At 37.7% G+C, this 18762-nt stretch overlaps 3 protein-coding genes across 7 annotated transcripts in view; 1 reads left to right on the plus strand and 2 right to left on the minus strand.

The window, feature by feature from the left end:
• Nucleotides 1-650: 650 nt before the first annotated feature.
• On the minus strand, nucleotides 651-7863 carry tmem68 (transmembrane protein 68). 4 transcript variants are annotated; one of them, XR_008954081.1, is made up of 10 exons: nucleotides 7656-7863; nucleotides 6897-7052; nucleotides 6424-6597; nucleotides 5325-5424; nucleotides 4801-4968; nucleotides 4250-4443; nucleotides 3984-4044; nucleotides 3619-3758; nucleotides 3124-3315; nucleotides 651-2583 (listed from the first exon to the last, which is right to left on the minus strand). XR_008954081.1 is itself a non-coding variant. In XM_057057563.1 (9 exons), exons 2-9 carry the CDS (start codon nucleotides 6957-6959, stop codon nucleotides 3211-3213), a joined length of 915 nt encoding a protein of 304 aa, XP_056913543.1. In that variant the 5' UTR covers nucleotides 6960-7052; nucleotides 7656-7863; the 3' UTR covers nucleotides 651-3210. The 4 variants fall into 4 exon arrangements, 3 of the variants coding, with proteins under 3 accessions (XP_056913543.1, XP_056913541.1, XP_056913542.1); XM_057057563.1 differs by having other exon boundaries at nucleotides 651-3315; nucleotides 4340-4443; XM_057057561.1 differs by having other exon boundaries at nucleotides 651-3315.
• A 777-nt stretch (nucleotides 7864-8640) lies between these two features.
• tgs1 (trimethylguanosine synthase 1) lies at nucleotides 8641-15416 on the plus strand. Of its 2 annotated transcripts, none has more exons than XM_057056296.1 (15): nucleotides 8641-8903; nucleotides 9019-9086; nucleotides 9348-9451; nucleotides 9557-9647; nucleotides 9747-9821; nucleotides 9961-10443; nucleotides 10633-10756; nucleotides 11390-11476; nucleotides 12060-12213; nucleotides 12522-12813; nucleotides 12907-13074; nucleotides 13281-13427; nucleotides 13926-14142; nucleotides 14349-14427; nucleotides 14591-15416. In XM_057056296.1, exons 1-15 carry the CDS (start codon nucleotides 8794-8796, stop codon nucleotides 14702-14704), a joined length of 2313 nt encoding a protein of 770 aa, XP_056912276.1. In that variant the 5' UTR covers nucleotides 8641-8793; the 3' UTR covers nucleotides 14705-15416. The 2 variants fall into 2 exon arrangements, with proteins under 2 accessions (XP_056912276.1, XP_056912277.1); XM_057056297.1 differs by having other exon boundaries at nucleotides 8644-8931.
• A 135-nt stretch (nucleotides 15417-15551) lies between these two features.
• The window catches only part of cntnap2b (contactin associated protein 2b), an 18319-nt gene continuing 15108 nt past the window's right edge, over nucleotides 15552-18762 (minus strand). Inside the window, exons 23-25 of the mRNA XM_057056295.1 lie at nucleotides 18403-18633; nucleotides 18243-18317; nucleotides 15552-17936 (exon numbers count right to left, since the gene is read on the minus strand). Of these exons, the coding sequence (XP_056912275.1) occupies nucleotides 17737-17936; nucleotides 18243-18317; nucleotides 18403-18633 (506 nt within the window). The 3' untranslated portion in view covers nucleotides 15552-17736. The remainder of the gene's footprint in view (nucleotides 17937-18242; nucleotides 18318-18402; nucleotides 18634-18762) is intronic.

Here is an 18762-nt window from a genome sequence, read left to right on the forward strand (position 1 = left end):
AGACAAAATATTCTACTAAATATTGCTAAATGGTAAAACAAAATACAATAAACTCTTGACTTTAGCTTAAAGCTAAATACATATCTACAAATGAGCAATGACAGTAGCACGAGGTAGTCTAGTTACTTCACTGTAGTAAATGTGTTTTTTAAAGAGTTTTGTGTGTGTGTGTGGGGGTGTCAAATGTTCTGAAGAGCACCACCAGGGAAGAATCAATCAATCATTATATAGCATCTGTTACAATCAAAATTGTCTCTAAGCCTTTAGAGAACCCCAGGGTCTGACCACCTAACAAGCAACAGTGGCAAGGAAAAACTCCCCTTTAACAGGAAGAAACCTTGAGCACAACCAAGCTTATAGAGGGGGACCCTCCTGCTGATGCCTGGCAGGGTAGAGAGGGAGGAGAAGGGGGAGGACAGGTAGAAGAGAGACTAGGCAGAGATCATGCAAATACATTAATAACATAAGAAGTCTTTCCTGTCCAGTGATTCTGCTCTGGATACTCTGCAACTGCCTGCCTGAGGGGAGAGGGTCAAAGAGTGAGTGTGGGGTGGGCGGGATGATCATCTTCTGGTGGAGGTGGCGGTGGAGGCAATAGTACCAGGGGACGAGTGAGGTGTGGATTGTGAGGCTGACAAATTCACTAGAAATGTATTTAATAAAATAGATTTATTAACAGTTTGATGTAGGTATATATGTATGTATATTTACAGATATATATACAAGTGCAACACTGATGTTCAGTTGAAAAATTCAAAAATGCAAATAGATCTGCCTTCAAATGGGCAACATCAACATGATTAAAGGCAATCACAATAAATAAGTCTCTAGTTTTACATGACTCAGAACATGCTGTTTTAGAGGTTTCTCAGAAAGACATGATAGGCAGAATAAAGTTAAGCATTTAATCCTAAACATTTACAGTCTCATTGAATTCTAAATCACATCTGATATAATATATACTTAATTTACAATTGTTAATAACTCAGCCAGAGAAAGAATCAATAATTGATCAATAAACATTACAAACACAGTGTGACGGGGTAGCCATAACAGCGGATGCTAGACTATCAGATACACACTGTAACTTCGACAATTACTGTATCTAGAGTAACCAATGAATCCCAAGTCTCCACATACACAGACAAGGCTACACACACACGCCAAAGGTCACATCCAAACCGGAAATCTTAGTTACAATAAGTGTCAAAAATTTTAGATAATATTGCTTCACATAATTTATTTGAACAACCAATAGACCTTTTTTGCTGTAACTTCACACTGTGATCTAAATAAACTGTATATTGCACCATTAAGCAACAACATTTCAATATTTCGTCTCTAAACTTGTCAGGATTCTGGGTGGTGTTTGGTGTTCTTGTTGTTTTCCCTGTTCCTGCTCTGTTCTTTCTCCAGGGGGCGTGGTGGAGCTACTTTCCTGCAGCTGTTCCTGATGACAGTCACACCTGCTGCCTATTGCTAATCAACTGGCTATTTAGGCCTGGGCTCAGGGTTCACCAGTACCTGATCTCATCAATGTTGTGGTAAATGTGGACTCAGTTCTTTGCCCTCTTGTTTGAGATTCAGGAGTTATAATTGTTTTTATTCTCTGCTTAAGGTCACCATGCCTCCCTCTTATGGAAAAGGAACGAGCAGGATCTTCCCCCCACTTTGTTCGAGGCTTCTTTTGGTTCCAATAAAGCCTGTTGTGAGACCTAGTTGACTGGTTCCTGTCTGCATTTGGGTCCTGATCAAACTAAGCCCCTAACAAAACTGGTGTATTTTTTTCCATAGAAATATACGTACAGGTTTATAAAGGCATAAAAGAAAAGCGCAGAAGCAGTTGTGCAATCAAAGCTTAAACAGGTCACTATCCAAGGTGACAGCAGAATGGAGAATGTAAAGGACGTGGATGAGAACATTGAAACTACCAAAAAAAAAGCAACAAGCCCTGGTGATCTAATATTGCTGAAAACTTTTCAAACACCTTGTAAAATGAACTCAATATTGAGGAGATCTTTACAACCAATTGAACATCTCTGGGGTTTGGACAAAATATATCATTTTTTTAAACAAAAAAATGCAAACAAATATGAGGCAGCACTAATTAATCAGTTGATCCAGCAATTGTCAAGTTTAATGGACAGTTACTGTAAATGTTAATATTATAGTATAAACATGGATGGGTGGGTTACAAATGGGTGGAAGGCCATCTGGAGGCTCCCTGTGGAAAATGCTGACCTCTTAATTTTAAAGAAAAAGCCAAAAATCTTTTCAAAGGAACAATTAATATTGACAGGGATGGGATCAAAGAACCAGACGGCGTCTTCCATAATGTAAGAAGACATTCAAACTTTTAATGAAGGCACAGAGCAGGTGGGGTAACTGGTATGTTTAAGAGGATTAATCATGATGGAATGTCTGACTCACAGATGATTTCAGAGTGAGATGAAAAGATCCTCAGGTTACATTAGATGAATATTTTTACACTTTGAAAGCTAGAACTAAACATGAATACGGATGTTGGAAGTTGGATTTGGACAGAGTTGTTAGCTCGTATCACCGCCTGTGGTCTCTGGGGAGCTGAAAAACATGCAGCGAGGAGGATGAAGCACAGAAATTCACAGGTGCTCATCACAAAGCAAACTCTCACTCTGAGGGAAGATATTATTATATATTATAAAAGTATTGATTGTAAAGACAGCCAAGTTAGGGTTAACATGCTTGGAAAAAGTTTCCTAATTTATGCTGTCACAACAGATAAAGTTAAAACATTCATACAAAACCCCTGAAAGATGAAGTTCTGATCACATTTGGTCCATCCTTCAATTAGATCACGCACAACCTACAATTGCATCAATAAATGATTCTTTAAATTAAATTGGCCGCTGAAGTACACTGTATCGACTCAAATTCAAAAACACAGTATAATACAAGATACCTATAATGGGAGCCTATATATATGCATTTTGGAACTAAAACTTTAAGGTCATACTGAGAACCACTCTATGATAATGAAGACAACATAAAAAGGACATATAGTGCCTGTAACTAAGCATCAGCAGTATTAGCCAGTGTTAAAAAAAGCTAAGCAAATATTCCAAAAATGTTCAGCCATCAAACCTGCATAACGTCTATCCACCAGGGTCATGCGATACGTCTTCTCATTCCCATGCTGGACACTCCCTGTGTGCCATTGAACTGCTGATGTTAATGATTTTTGATTCTGGTGTGGAATCTTTCCAACAGAGCTCTCATGATGGTCCCTGGGATCTGTTGGTGCTGGTCTATCAAAGACTGGACTGCCTGCTTCACCTGCGCAACGATATTTTAATTATATTTAGAATTCAATTATCACATATCATTTTATAGGCTGTTCACTGTTTGCCAACAAGAACAACTCTGACATGAATGTTACACTGTTGTAAACTGACATACGTTTTATCAGACAAATCTCCAATAATGATATGAACTATAAGTAAAACTAGAAGTTTATATTTTTCGTTATTTCTTTACATGATCTTGTTGCTCATTTTGTTAGAAGAAACATGATTGCTTCTCCAAAATATCCACTGTGCAAGGAAATTCTTAGCAATACAGCAGCTTTAGCTCACTCACTTTCTCTGCCAAGTCTGTAGCGTTTATGTTGGGGTCATAGAGGATGGGATCACCGAGGAAGGTTCGAAACTTCACAGGAAAGCCACCATAAACTGGAGCGATGGGGAGACGGAACTTCTCGTACACCCAACGAAAAAATCCTACATGTGAAGACCGGTGAGAGGGAGTTTTATGCAAAGCTAGCGTAAAACTGTGGAAGATTATGTGCCACTTGCAGATAATATTGAAAGAAAGCATATGTCGCTCATATATTATAATGGTTCCTGCAAATATACCAACAATCCCCACCCCCAAAGAAAAAATACATACACTGTATATATACCAATGTCAGAAATGTTAGCAGTTTCCTAATGACAGTAACTTACGGAGTGTTCCCAGAGATCTGAAGCCTTCCCGCACATTCTGAGTAAACATTGGAATGACTGGCTGAAAGCAGAAGAGTCACAATGTTGGTGAGGAAGGGAGGATTATTTAACATGACTCAAAATAGTTGAACTCTACATGTAGTTTAGGAGAATAACATTATTAACATGAATTTACCATATTAATCTGCAGTGGCACTTTGATAAGAGCTGTGACTGTACCAATGAGTAACAGATTTCAAATGGAAATATATATATATTACACACACCACTTGAGAGTCAATGGCAACCTGGGCAAAACCTTTGCGTTTGCCCCATAGAAGAGGGTAAGTCTCATCACTGAAGAGCGCTTCCCGTACCCCTCCTGGAGAAATCCCCAACAGGTGTCCATTCCTTAATGCTCGGACACACTCCTCTTGGGGACCGTGAATTACACTGAACACCTCCAACAGTAACTTGAAGCCTGATCAAACAGAGGAAAATAACATACATATATCAATAAGCTGTTGCTTTCCTGGATCTTGGACATTAGTGAGGTCTCAGATTTATCCCCTGTAAATAGGCTGATGTAATAAAATATAAACAAACACATAATGGCACATATAAATAAACTTATTATTTACTGGTGTTGCTGAACAGAAAGTACCCAAAGTTTGGGTGTGGTTAGCTTTGAATGTTTGCAAGTGTTGCAAATGTTGACTCCAGTCCATTTCAGTTTGAATAATCTTGCATGATATGACAAAAATCAAATTAAACATTAAACCAAGAAAAAAAAAAAACCTGGCAAAGGAAATCTTTTTGGCAGTATGGAAAAACAAACCTGGTATCTTAAAGAGGAAGTGGTCACCTACAGAGTGGCAGGTTCGTCCTTTCTGAATAATAACATTTGCCAGAAAGTAATAGTAGTCAATGGGAATGGCTCCATGGTAATAGACTATCAGTGCTGGTCCTGTGTCTGGTATCTTCTCTATTCCGTGAATCTCATAGCCTGGAAAAGAGTTCAATGTAGCATACCATTAGAATCCTGTAGCAGTACCTTTGACAGGAAAAAAATCTGAAAACCTTTGATCTGACAGCGTCAACAGCAATACATTTTTCAAACTCACCCTTCAGTAAATCAGAAATGTTGCAACATGTGAAATATTCAGCATTGTTAATACATAGTCTATATTTCTGACCAGCAAAAATAGTGACCAAATATTTATGACAATTACTGGAATATACCAGTCTTATCCAATGTTGTGCCACACTGAAAAATCTAATAAATGAGACGATCATTTCCTCTCGACTGCCTGTTGAAATAAGTCCACATATCCTAAATGATTGACGCCTGTGGTGCATTACCATGCCATATGGCTCCATGACCATCCCACAAAGTAGCAAGGGTCTTCCTAGCGCCATCCCATAGATTGTTACTGTAGGCTTCCCTCAACTGGTTCTTTCTCTGTAATAAAAAAAAACGTAAGGAAAGATGAAATAACTCCCATCAAATCTACATATTTTCCACCTTTCCAATTGCATCTCAGTCACAAGAAGCTTCTTACTATGATAATGCAGGCTGAAATGTTTCCAGTGCCTGCGCAGTCCTATTAGCTACCTTATTTAGATAACAGTTTTGTTTAGGAACAGATACATATACATACACCATAGAATTGCAGTCAAGAAAGTTTAAAGTTTGGAAAGCTGACAAGAATGCATATTTACAGAAACAATAGCTTGTGAAAAGCTTGCTTTAGTTACAGCCCACTGAAAAACTATTTGAATCATAATATAGCTAAATGTTATCGCCAAAGAACAAAGCTCAGCCAAGCAAAGTTTGATCAGGGATCATGCTGATTCACAGGCATTTGTTTACTTGGAGTGAGGTATTCGGGGAAAAAATGTTATTTCCCCATTTTTTAAAATTTATCAATGTTTGATGGCAGTAGCATATTGTAATGCTATTCCCGGCCATCAGCAGGAGGGTCCCTCTACATAAGCCTGGTCCTGCTCAAGGTTTCTTTCTGTTAAAGGGGAGTTTTTCCTTGCTACTGTTGCTTGTTGGGGGTCAAGCCCTGGGATTCTGTAAAGCACCTAAAAACAAGTTTGATTGTAACAGATGCTATATAAATAAACATTGATTGATTGTTTTATTTATGTTTACTTTAAAATACCAAATGTTTCAATGAGTTAGGTTTTTTTTTTTTTGGTGTGTTGGGGTGGTTTAACCATCTAGACAGAAAACATATTACAAATGGATATTAAAAATATGAACGTGGTTAAATTAAAATTCTGAGGCATTTGGAAGTATTTGTTAATTTTGAATTCTATGTAACATCTGTACATATTCAAATTCAGGCTGGAAAAAATCTCTAGAAGTTTGTATAAGAAATTCTATGTCCTCTACAAATGGTAAATTTGTTAACTGCTAAGTAGAATCAGAAATGGCAGAATGTTTGTGTACCTTATAGACATACAGGAAGAGTATAGAAAGATAGAGTAAAATGACGATGAGGAAAGGCAAGATGAATACGATGGCCAAAGGGGTGAAGACCCACAGGAGGTATTCCAGGTAATTCAGATAATCCTCTATCTGGTTAAGGCCAGCCCAATCCTCCAAGGTATGATACACACAAACCTGTGGATGAAAAAAGCCTAATTAATTAATTTCAGAAAATTCCATCCATAAAAAGTAAAAAAGAGAGATTATTTTCAATTTCTATTAATGCACATCAATCAGTTCTAGACTGTGTTAATTAACTAACTGGCCAATCAGATGATGGATAAAGATCAGGTTTAGTCATTACTTGACTCTTACAGAACATTTTTAAACCACACATCAGCCTCATAAATGTGTGGTTTAAAAATGTTGTCAATAACAGTTCCCAATGTCCTCTACGACTGAGTGCATCAGACAAAAATATACAGGGGTCATACCAGGAAAGAGACAGTGTCCTCTGCTTGAACAAAGCAGGACTGGTTGTCAGTGTGTGGCATCATGTCCTACTGTCAGCCACAAATCAAACACTTCATGGCACAATCCCGTTAGACAAAGAAAGCAAGGGAATCACTTGGCATCGACAGCATCTGCTGCTAAACACAAATTAATAGAAGGGGATGAAGCACCACTGAATACTGTACTTGTACATGATTATTATTGCCGTCATTTAAATTTAAATATCAGTTATTATTGTGTATTTCATTAGGAAGAGAGATACTATCTCTGAATTATAATGAAATTAAGAATGTTTGCTTGCTCTATTATGGTACATTTTTTAACCTCATATTCTACTGCAAGTCAAAACAAAATATTTTGGATTCTGACATGATAGAAGTAAAACCTGATTCAATTTATTTGAGTTGTAGATAAACTGTTATTGACAAGCAGGTGGGCAGGCTTGTTTAAAACGGAACATTTGCATAGCCGATTCTGTAACACTGTATACAGATCCTAGATACGAGACGATGAAAATTACATATCAGAATTAACAAATTGGACCTACTGTACTTAATTTTGTTTCTTTATAATGAAAGGAAGTCGCACTTAACATGTTTAATGTTGAAAGATACCAAGGAATAGTATACTAATAATATTAATAATTGGGCATACGTAACTAACGTTTACTGAGCACAACGATAACATTTACCAAATGTCAATATTACCATCGCTATCAAAAAACTACAACTGAAAATTACCTTTCAAGCCTGAAAACAGCAACACAGTGTCACGACAGAAGCAGTCGCTATATATGCATATATCTTCTAAAAGCTGAACGTCTTCTCTGCTTCGGAATGTTTTGAATGCGACACATTCGTGTGCTAAGGTGATTGAGGATCCCTTAAACAACCGCACTAACAGATACGTTCCACACTAGAAATAGATCCTTCTTCTTCTTTTTCTCTTTGATTTTCTACGCGGTGGCAGCAAACTATGATAGTGCATAGCTGCCACCTCGTGGTCAATTGTGATAATGTTTATCTATCTATCTATCTATCTATCTATCTATCTATCTATCTATCTATCTATCTATCTATCTATCTATCTATCTATCTATCTATCTATCTATCTATCTATCTATCTATCTATTTCCATTACTCCATTGGTTTTGCCATTGTTTCTTTAGTTCATTTCTTGTTCTGCACAGTTGTTGCAATTAATACCATGTCTCCCCTTAAAGCCTGTTTTGCATATTTAGTTGCCACTATATTTCCATGCACTCCAACATAAGCTGTTATCCAAACAAACTTTAATATTTCATATAAAAGATCCTGCCTCCCATTTGAGTGACCCCTATGTACACACACACACAAACACACACACACACACACACACACACACACACACCACACACACACACACACACACACACACACACAAATGGCTACTTCTTTGCATAAAAGATCACAAGCTTTCACTACCTCCAAAAAGACAGCAGCCACTATTTCCATGTTTGTGCTTTTCTGATATCTGATTCCAAGTGAGTAATTGGGTCCATTACCGATCTGCCTTTCCTGAAAGCCCTTTGATATTACTAGAGTGATTCATTTTCTCCCATTTCTCCGATATGATTCAGAAACACTTTCTTAATCTTAAAATGCAAACAAGTAAACCTGATATTTTACCCGTGATGTTTCAGCTTATGTACAATAGGTGGCGTGCAAGCGAGTCTTAAACAGAAGAAGAAGAAGAAGAAGCAAGTAGGAAGCAAAAGTAAAACTGTGATCGTGTAAAAGAAATAGGAATTCTCGCAGACAATTTTCCATCACTCGATTTCAGATTTAAACCTGACTTCTTCAGTGATTTTGACACGAAGGGTCAGGAGGCAGCGTAATTATGCTGGAGAGTAGTATGACGGTGGTTGCGGATATCTTCTTCAGTAAGAATAACTCAGGTGAACCGGAGGACCAGGTCATTCACTGTCGCTGCTCCAGAGCCTTCTATCAGTGAGCCTCTATTAATGACTAAATAGATGTAAATGCCAATTTATATTCAATATAATATTGAATATTCAAAATAAACTTGTAATTTCCGGGCCCTATTTTCTCTGCTTTTGTTTAGAGATCGAGATTTATATCGTTCTGATAATAGACTAATCACAATCGAGCTTTCGGACTCTGATGGACATGGTAAGTTTTGCAATACAGTACATGTATAAAGAGAGATTATATGTATAAAGAGTAGATTATACAGTGACCGTTAAATAATAGTTCGTACTGTATCTGGGACGTGTCGATGGGATCACATGGAAAGAGCAATTCTCAAGGAGAGACAATTGCAATTTTTAATAAACGTCTTTGACAGGTGCAGATATAGAAATACTCGGAATGGAAAGAAGGTCAAAAGTTTGGATTTGTGATTCTATTTTGACTATTCTTTGATACTTGCAGATGAAGACAATGAAGAAGAGGAAGTTTTTGACGAAGAGGCTCTGTTAATGACCAGTATGGGTCTGCCTCTGGCCTTTGCCAGCACCTCTGACTACAGGAGAACTGTAAGTGGGAAGTTTTTTTTGGGGGGTCGAACATTCATTTATGCTTGAACATTCATTTATGTCCATTTAAATCAAATGTATGTAATTTTTTTGGCCTTCTGACAGTCAAGACAAGAAAAGAGGGGGTGTTCTACATATTATATGTCAATGGATGAGGATGGAGAGGAAAATGGTGATCTACAATTCGATATTGAAGGTAATATGATACAACTTTTGTTATTACATCATGGATTTTCAGGTATCAATGTAGTAAACAGGTTGACATGTTTATTGTTTAATTTTTTAAATGCACTAGATGAGACAAAAACAGGTCCCCAATCAGAAGGACCAAGATCCAAGATCCAAGATTGTGGCTGGGAAACCTACTGGGGTAAGAAAGCAGAAATACACGTATATTCACTTTTCTACAAATAAACACATCAGAATCTTACCACCAGACACAGTAGGTCAAGAATAACTAGTTAATGTCACCATTTTAAGGTTCAGGTTTTCATTTGTTTCTCATGTAGCTCGACATAGAGAATCTCTTCTCTGGAGCAGCTGGCTGGAAAAACATCCTGAGATGTTCTTGACTGACAATCAAGAAATAGTGAGTGCTCCATGGAATGACTTGAAGCTTGACTGGGACAAGCATGTGGCAGAGACTTACTATTCATACTGGGAGCAGTACACATACTGGGTGGGACAGGGTTGGACTACTGATGATTTTGTCTCCGCTGTGGACACTAATGAAGAAGCAGCATCAGTTGTGATAAACAGCTGCAGTGTAGCCAACCCAGAAAAATGGAGAGATCGAATCGAGCAGCGACAGAGAGAAGAAGTCAGTGCTCCCCAGGATGATGTCAAGGCTTTGAATCACTTGTTTGGTGAGAACTGCACATTAGAAATAAGTCAGAACCAAGAAGTTTGTGGCTTAGATCCTCCTCATGATGGTGGAAACAATAGCGAGAAACCAGCTCCCTCATCCCAGCACAACGGGCCTCAGCAGTCAGGTAATGTGTGTCTGGTATCTTTGTTTTACAGTTTGTAGAACTTTCACACATCCAACAACTCACACAGTAAGTGTGGTAAAGATGAGTTTTTTGTGGATGTCAAAGATTTTGTGAGATTGATGAAGTTCAGTAGATTAAATGCATATTGTTTTCTGTTCTTGCATTGAAATATTGCCTGTCTCGGCTCAGAATCCCCTCAGGCTACTAACGTACCTGTCAAACGGCCTGACACAAAGACTGAAATGCCAAATAGAGAAGGTGAAGATGAGGATTATGATCCGCCGGGAGGAAAACAATCTAAAAGCAAAAGCAGGTTAGTTTGTATTGTATGTATAGTGTATGATTCTTTTTTCTCCCTGCAGAAAAGCCGGTAATTTCACTTTGCACCACAGTTACGCTTCGAAGCCTCAAACAAACGTTTATGCTTTGTCAAAAGTCCAAATCTAAAGTATAAACAATCTTTCAACATTACTGTACACAAAACATGGATCAGTGTCGCAACAGAGGTCTTATTTCCAACCAGGTGGATCAGAGATCCTACTGAAGTCTCTTCCACTAAGCAGATGCAAGAAAAGAAAGTAATTTAATTCAACCAAACTGTGACTGCATTAAAACATCTTCTGCTTGGATCCGCTAAAAATAGAAATCCTCCTTAATATGACTTGGCGTTGTGATCTAGACTGAAGTTCATGTGATGTTAAGCCATGTACTTTTAGAAGGCACCAACATCAGTGTTTACCGTATTTGTTACTTTCTAATTATTTGCCTGTAACTCGTTAAGTAAGAGATGCAATGGATCAACACAATTTTTTTAGTGAATAAGCAATGACTGATTCAGTCTCTTCAATTACTTGGGTTTTGAACTACTGCCAAAACAAAATCTATCAAAAAATCTACAATGTGAAAGCTATTATTCTGATTAATATTGTTATTTCTTTGAGTACAGTCATGAGCTAGATGTGGAGGAAAATCCAAATCTGACATCAGAGGAAGCCTGGGCAAAGCTGGGTCTCAAGCGTAACCCAGAACCTCTGTAAGTGTTCATGATTTCTTTTGCAGTTCCAGTGATGTGTTCAAAGAAGTGACATGGGATATGGAAACTGACTATTTCATGTGCAAACATATCAAAATATGTTGTTTGTTATTTTGGCACAAAACAGAAGTGAACTAATGATATTTTAGAGATGGAGCTGGACTTGCTCCATCCGTTGACAAGTTTACACAGAACAAGCTTTTGGCCTAGTTGACATGGGCAGTTGCCTAAATACATTCCTGACTGGCACAATTTCCTCATGCTCTGTCTTAAAAATAAAAAAATGAACAAATATAGAAACAATAAACAATAGAGAGGTTGCTTGGCAGGTATCACGCGACGATGGCTCTGATGCCTTCATCCATATGAGTTGAATATTAGTTGTTGTTATTTCTAATGTTTATTGATTGATTTAGCATTAAACATGCAAACTACAATCTTGCCAATACAGTAGATTATTTTAAACCACTAGCACTGCCACAGCTGATCCTTTAGAAGTAGTAGCACTTATCCGCTCTATCCATAATTGGTGAACATGTCTAAAACAGTTGTGACTAATTACTGAAGCTTGTCCTCTTGTTAGCTTGAGCAGTGTGGTCCACTTCAGAAGGAGGGCTGGTGAGAAATATCAGAAACATGGGTGGAGAAAAAGAGCAGCACACAAGACCGCAAAACACATCAGGTTTGATGAAACAGGTGCAGAAGACAACACACAGACCAGCAGGACACTGTCAAAGGTAAACTCGGAGCTCCTGGAATTTGTTGATTTTGGCACGGCTAGACCATTGTTACACACAAATGGATCATATATAGTGGCAAAGCCTTTTTGTGAGGTATTTGCCTTCAGATAGAGTACAGACTAGGCCTTCTTGATTTACCAGTAAGAGGAGAACTTGCACTCCAAAATAAGGTTGTAAGAGACACTTTGACATTATCTTGTGATCATTATTTGCTGAATACAAGTAGATCAGAGAGTCATGCTTTCTAGCAAAAAATAACTTCAGCACAATAATATTCTGGTGTAATTGTTATGTTTGTTTCATAGGTTCAAACGTTTCTTGAGGAGAATCGGAGTGTCTCACAGATGACTCTGTTTGAGCAAGGAGAAATGGAAGAGGGGAGCAGGCAGGAAGCTGAGGACAGATCTCCAAGTTTTACTCAAGAAGAAAAGCAGAGTGCTAAAGAAGGGAATACAGAAGCCAAAAGAGAGGACAGGCAAGATAGAGATTGCAGGATGTGGAGTCAACCCCAACAGGAAACAGACCATCCCGGAAGACAGTTAACATGTCTTGACATTCCTGATTTTCTCCGGTTAGATGCAGTTGAAGGCAGAAGTGGTAAGTGATGAAGAATAATAGAACAAAGTTAGTCTGACTTGGTTTGCTCTAGTGATGAAGTGTGTTTATCTATGTGTGTGTGTGTGTGGGAAGATGTGAGAGTGAAAGAAGGTAAAAAGGCAAAAAAGAGGAAGAAAAGCAAGCACATGAAGAAACATCAGGTCCCAGCAGAAATGGCAACTGAACCAGAGCTGGCTAAGTACTGGGCCCAGCGTTACAGATTGTTTTCTCGCTTTGATCAAGGGATTAAACTGGACAGAGGTCAGTATTTCACTTTACTCATCCCAGTAACTCCTACCCTGTAAGCAATATTGTTGATTCCCAAGTGATCATGTCCTGTTTGCCTACAAGTTATTCACCTGAAAGTTGATTCCTCAAAATCCAGGAACTTTCACATTGAGTAATCCAGAAAACCAGGACCTGGATGAGCAAGAATCTACACTGACCTTCCTTGATGTGTGTTTCAGAGGGCTGGTTCTCTGTGACACCAGAAAGGATTGCTGAGCACATCGCTCTCAGGGTGGACCAAAGCTTCTGTCCCGCTCAGCTGGTCATAGATGCCTTCTGTGGTGTCGGAGGAAATGCCATTCAGTTTGCCCTAACTGGCAAAAGAGGTGAACTTTGTGAAGAAAATCTTGCCAGTGTATGAAATATTTAATTCGACCATGGACTAGACAAATTTAAATCATAAATTCAACAGAAGTTCAGAATTACACTTCAGTCAGTAAAGTCGGTAAAAGTAGAGCCATGGCCAGAGAGAATGACACAAATGTTTATTTTGAACACTAGGAAGAGTGATCAGATTACCTAAGTTTCCCTTTCCCATGAAAACTAACTTGACCCTAAAGAAAACATTCTACTATGTTCTATGTTCCTCAATGGTTTTGAATTTCAGAAATGGGAAGACCTGATTTTTGACCTGTATATTTGTTGATTAAAAAAAGTCTGTATCCATTCATTGAGATAGAAAGGGTTGGTGGGAAAGATCAACAAATATGTACATAGGGTGAGATAGGTAGATATTATAACATATATAACATAACATATATACTGTTTGTATATAGAGTTATATACTGTATAAACACACACAGTATTTTTGCCCTTTTTTGCAGTGCTGGCAATTGATATAAATGCAGAACGGTTGAACTTGGCGCAACACAATGCCAGAGTTTATAATGTTGCTGACAAAATAGAATTTGTCCAAGGGGATTTCCTTCAACTGGCACCCCGACTCCGTGGTGACGTGGTCTTCCTTTCGCCACCATGGGGAGGGCCTGAATACCTCAGTGCTGATGTTTTTGACATCAAGACCATGATGGAGCCTGACGGATATCCTTTGCTGCATTTTTGTTGCTTTATGTTGCTGTGGTTAGACTTATCCGTCCCCCTCTTAACTATTCCTACTCAAGGGTCACAGAGTTGCAGGAGCTGTTTTGGTCTGTGAGAGGAAAAAAGTAAGAAGCCTTGCTACAATGACCTGATGACATTAAATTTTAAGCTGCTGCAGCAAATTTGTTTTCCTTAACATTTACCACATTTCAAATTTTCCATTTGGCCAAGATGATATCAGACAACATCATGTACTTTCTCCCTCGCAATGCAGACATGGACCAGGTGAGTGTGTTGATGGTGTGTTGCATAACATGATTGTGGCCGTTAGGTGTTATTATATGGTTCCACAAAGTTTTCTACAGAAGTTTTGGGTTCTTTACCCTTATTGGAGGGAAATGTTTTCAGTCTCCTCTGAACATGTTACTCCCCTTCCATCTCTCAACAGGTAGCCTCTTTGGCTGGACCAGGTGGGAAAGTGGAGGTGGAGCAGAACTTCCTGAACAACAAGCTGAAGACTGTGACAGCTTATTTTGGCAGCTTGATAAAGTCTGATAACTGATGATCTTGGAAATGTAGTTTTTATAAATACTGGACCAAATGCTCTTTTGCCTCTGGGCTCTAGAGCTTGTTTAATTGATGTTTTATTGTTTTTTTTATGGGTTAGTAAATAAATGTTTTAAAAGTAGTTTGCTCATCTATTCATAATTAGACAAATTCTCATTGACACTTTAATTTTACAAAGTTATATCGGTGCCGATAAAGATGGTCAAACTGTTCCCTACTTTATGGAACAAGATTGAATCTTAAGGATGGCCTGTTTAGATCATGTTTTTATATTCACTTATTTTATAAATCTGTAATCTAGGAATTGTTACTGGCATTTTTAGAGTCCAAGTATGAGACAGTGGTCTTTTTTTGTGCAAAAGCAAACCATATTCTGACCACTATGATTACTGAGCACAACAGATTAATAGTCCTGTTACCATGATGAGGACCTGTAGCCTTCAGTCCAAAAGCATTGTGTCATTCATCTTTTTTCTATTCTCATCTGAACACAATCAGTTCTGCATGTTTCAAATGAAGCTCTTCAGTTACAAGTGCCTCAGGTCAGTTTTATTTAATGATTAGATGTGTTCTCTCATGATCCGAGGAAGTGTCAAACTGGAATTTTGAATATGTCCATGTAGATGAACATGTGAGTTCTGTTTCTTCTTTCTATACTGAAATGTGTTAGTGTATTGACACTAAATTGTTTAAAGTCCTCAAGTGCATGCCAATGTCACTCTTATGCCTTTGTCCAGTTCATTTGGTGCCTACTTTGGTGGCACTACTGGGCTCCATGGGCTCATACAATCTTCAATAAATTGTGACCCAGACAGACAGACAGACACATTAAGAACAAAAGAGTCGGGCAAAATTTTAAGGAAGAAAAAGGCATTGACTTAACCCATGGTGTCATTCAGTGTCAGACAGCAGATGACCATACTGCAGTACAGTCCAAGAAAGACAAATACAATCAAATGTCACCATGTAAGCCAGAGTTTGGATGCAGTCAACAAACATTCTTTTAAGGAAGAAAAATCTGAGGTTCTAAACAGTTAAAAGTGTTCCTCGACTAGATGATCACAAACCCAGACCATTTTGAGAATTTAATATCTGGAGGGTTTTTTTTTTCTCAAATTACTACTCTAATTGGAGGCTTTAATACTAGTGTGGGGTAAATCATTTGTGTCTCTTAAAGCCTAACTATAAAATAATAAGTTCGTCTGTCATCCTGAACACACAGCAGCAGATGACTTTTCAGATTATAGAACTGGGGAAAGATTAAAAAACGGGGAAACTAATATAATTCACAACCTCATTCAATTAAGGACACTTGCCCCACAGCATAATTTTCCTGTTTGAGCTATTGCTATAGTGGAAATAAATTTCTCTTTATTTGGAAAGAAGGACTTTTTCCTCTAATCTGGCGGTGTTTGTGCTGAAGGCACCAAGATGATCTTTTGTAAAAACAACTTGAACAGAATTTTGAAAAGATTTTGGCTCAGATTTTGTATATATGAAATATCCCTACATTAGAGAAATAGTTTCATTAGCACATGCAAACTCCTGTGAACGTGTCTGCGTGATGGGAGAAAGCCAGAACAAAGACATAGGATCAAATTCCAATCTGAATATTCTGGTTCCAACATTGCACATTCATAGGATGTTGAAGGATGAGGAAAGATAATAATAGTGCAATAATTGCAAAACAATATTTTTGTGTTTAGTTGATCACAACAGTGAGATTCTTGTTTTTGCAGATTAAATTTAATTACTCTTTAGTAATTTTTTCATGTACGTACATGTACATACAAATTACTATTATTATTAATTATGTGCCTCCCAAGTTATTGTGTTCCATCAGTAGTTTGAGACCATTTATGTCACTATAACACTGAGGTTAGTCATAGTTATGGTTCTTCTGTGCTTTTAGTTTCAGTATTGCACTTGTAAATTCTTTCTGCAACCAATATTATTCATCCTATAAGTTTGTATAGGCCATTTTATTGATGCTGGAATTAAAGGATTGTCTTGGTAATGTAATGTACTTATTATTATTTTATTATTATTATTATTATTAGTAGTAGTAGTAGTAGTAGTAGTAGTAGTATTGGAGATATCTTTCCTCTTCCTTCACATGATTCTGTTATCCCACTTTATAAAGTTTTATTCCAAATATGACTTTGAATATGAAGCACGCTGTAGTTCATTTTAAACAACAGCACTGTTACATGCCAAAGAAAGTGAAACAAATCAAGACTGTAAAGTAAATCATTGAGTTGAACTCTTCACTAATAAAGATGGAGCCATTAATGAGCTTCAGTAATAACAGATATAAGGATGTAAAAATAAAAACATGTATAACTGTATTTCCTGTATTCTGTTCAAGATTCCTTAATACATTTCTAAATGCAAACGTGAACAAATTCATGGCTGTATCTCCTACACGCACACACATCTGCGTGCACACGCATACACAGGCACGAAAATAAAACAACAAATAAATAGCTGATAATAAATAAATATACGATAAGACAATAATTGTACCAAAGGCATGTACAGAAAAAATATCCTTCCAGCATTGATGCAGATATGGTGATGTGGCAATAATGGATGACCAACCATTAATACCATCATTATATGATATATTATCATATTGCACAAAAAATGAGCTTATTTGAATAAATGATTAAACCATTTAATTAATTTAATACTTGAGATTGTGCTGGAATCTATCTCCAGTTACCATGTGAGCTAAATAAATAAATAAAATAAAGTGAGTTACTGACAGAAATCTCCTAAAATTAGAAGCACATTCATCCAAAGCCTGCTATTTTCAATGATCTGTCTGAAGGTTGTTCCGATGTCACATTGTCCACTGTAAATAAAGCTGAAATTAAATGAAATAGCACTCTGTGCTTTCATACCCATGCTGCATTGTCATAAAGTCCGCTGTCCATAAAGTTTTGGAATAAACTGCTCATGAGTTCCAAACACTCTGCTTTTCCCAGTCGTGTCCATCCCAGCGTCTCTGCGGCTAAGAGCCAATCAGATGAACCACTCCTTCTTGCTCTCCTCAATGGTTTCAGTGAAGGCTGGGTCACTAACAATAATCGCTGCATCAGCACAATCTGCCGAGTCAGCGCCCTTGGCCTCGTTGGTGTGGTAGGAGCCTTTGTGGCGGAACAGGTGCCTTACCACAAACACCATAATGCAGACGACAGTAAAGACCACCATGGAGATGATGCCTGAAGACAGATGAGCATCAGAGAGATGATGCGTAAAGTTAGACTGATTTTTGGTTTTATTTCACCACATAGAGATAATACAGCAATTATATAGTAAAGTTCTCCTTTAACTGGTAATTAAACATGACTTCACGTTTTACCCTATCACAACTAAAATGTGATATTAAAATATCTTTCATATTAATGAAAATCTTTGTTTCAGAGAGTTTAACCTCTCACATGCTCTGCTGTTGCATTAAAATGTATAGAATTAAACTGAACAGGAATGTGTAAGAGAAAAAAATCCTGTGCGTGTGTGAGATTTACCTCCAACAATAGCAGAATTCCGATCTACTTCATTATCAGTAGCCTTGTCCTCATTGAAGGGAAAAAGAACTCCAGCTGAACAGAGTAAGCAAATGCTTGTTATCTCTGGGACATAATTGCGTTTCATTATTCAGGGTCAACAGTTTTTGAGTGTCTTTACCAGCTTCAAAGTGCCATGGGTCAGCAGCTGAGGACATTGGACTGATGGTCAAGGGTGATGCTCCACAGTTAGAAGGAACTAGAATGCCATGTGTGCTTACAGGAGCTCCTTGGCCTGAGCGCAGAGCAGCTTTCAGTGGTGCCACACTGTTAAACTGAACTCTGGACAGACAGCCCACAAAGCCAGGTGTATTATAACGCTCAATTAGGATGGGGTCAATTTGTCCTGTTTCTACAAGAAAAACAAAAAATAAAATAATAATAATTAAAATAAAAGCATTATTAAACACAATCATTGCTGCATCATGTGGATTATGAAAAGTATGTGGGAGGCACACATCGGTGCCAACTTTTTAGTCAA

The sequence above is a fragment of the Takifugu flavidus genome, chromosome 15 (genome assembly GCF_003711565.1).
Source record: "Takifugu flavidus isolate HTHZ2018 chromosome 15, ASM371156v2, whole genome shotgun sequence".
Classification (NCBI taxonomy): domain Eukaryota; kingdom Metazoa; phylum Chordata; class Actinopteri; order Tetraodontiformes; family Tetraodontidae; genus Takifugu; species Takifugu flavidus.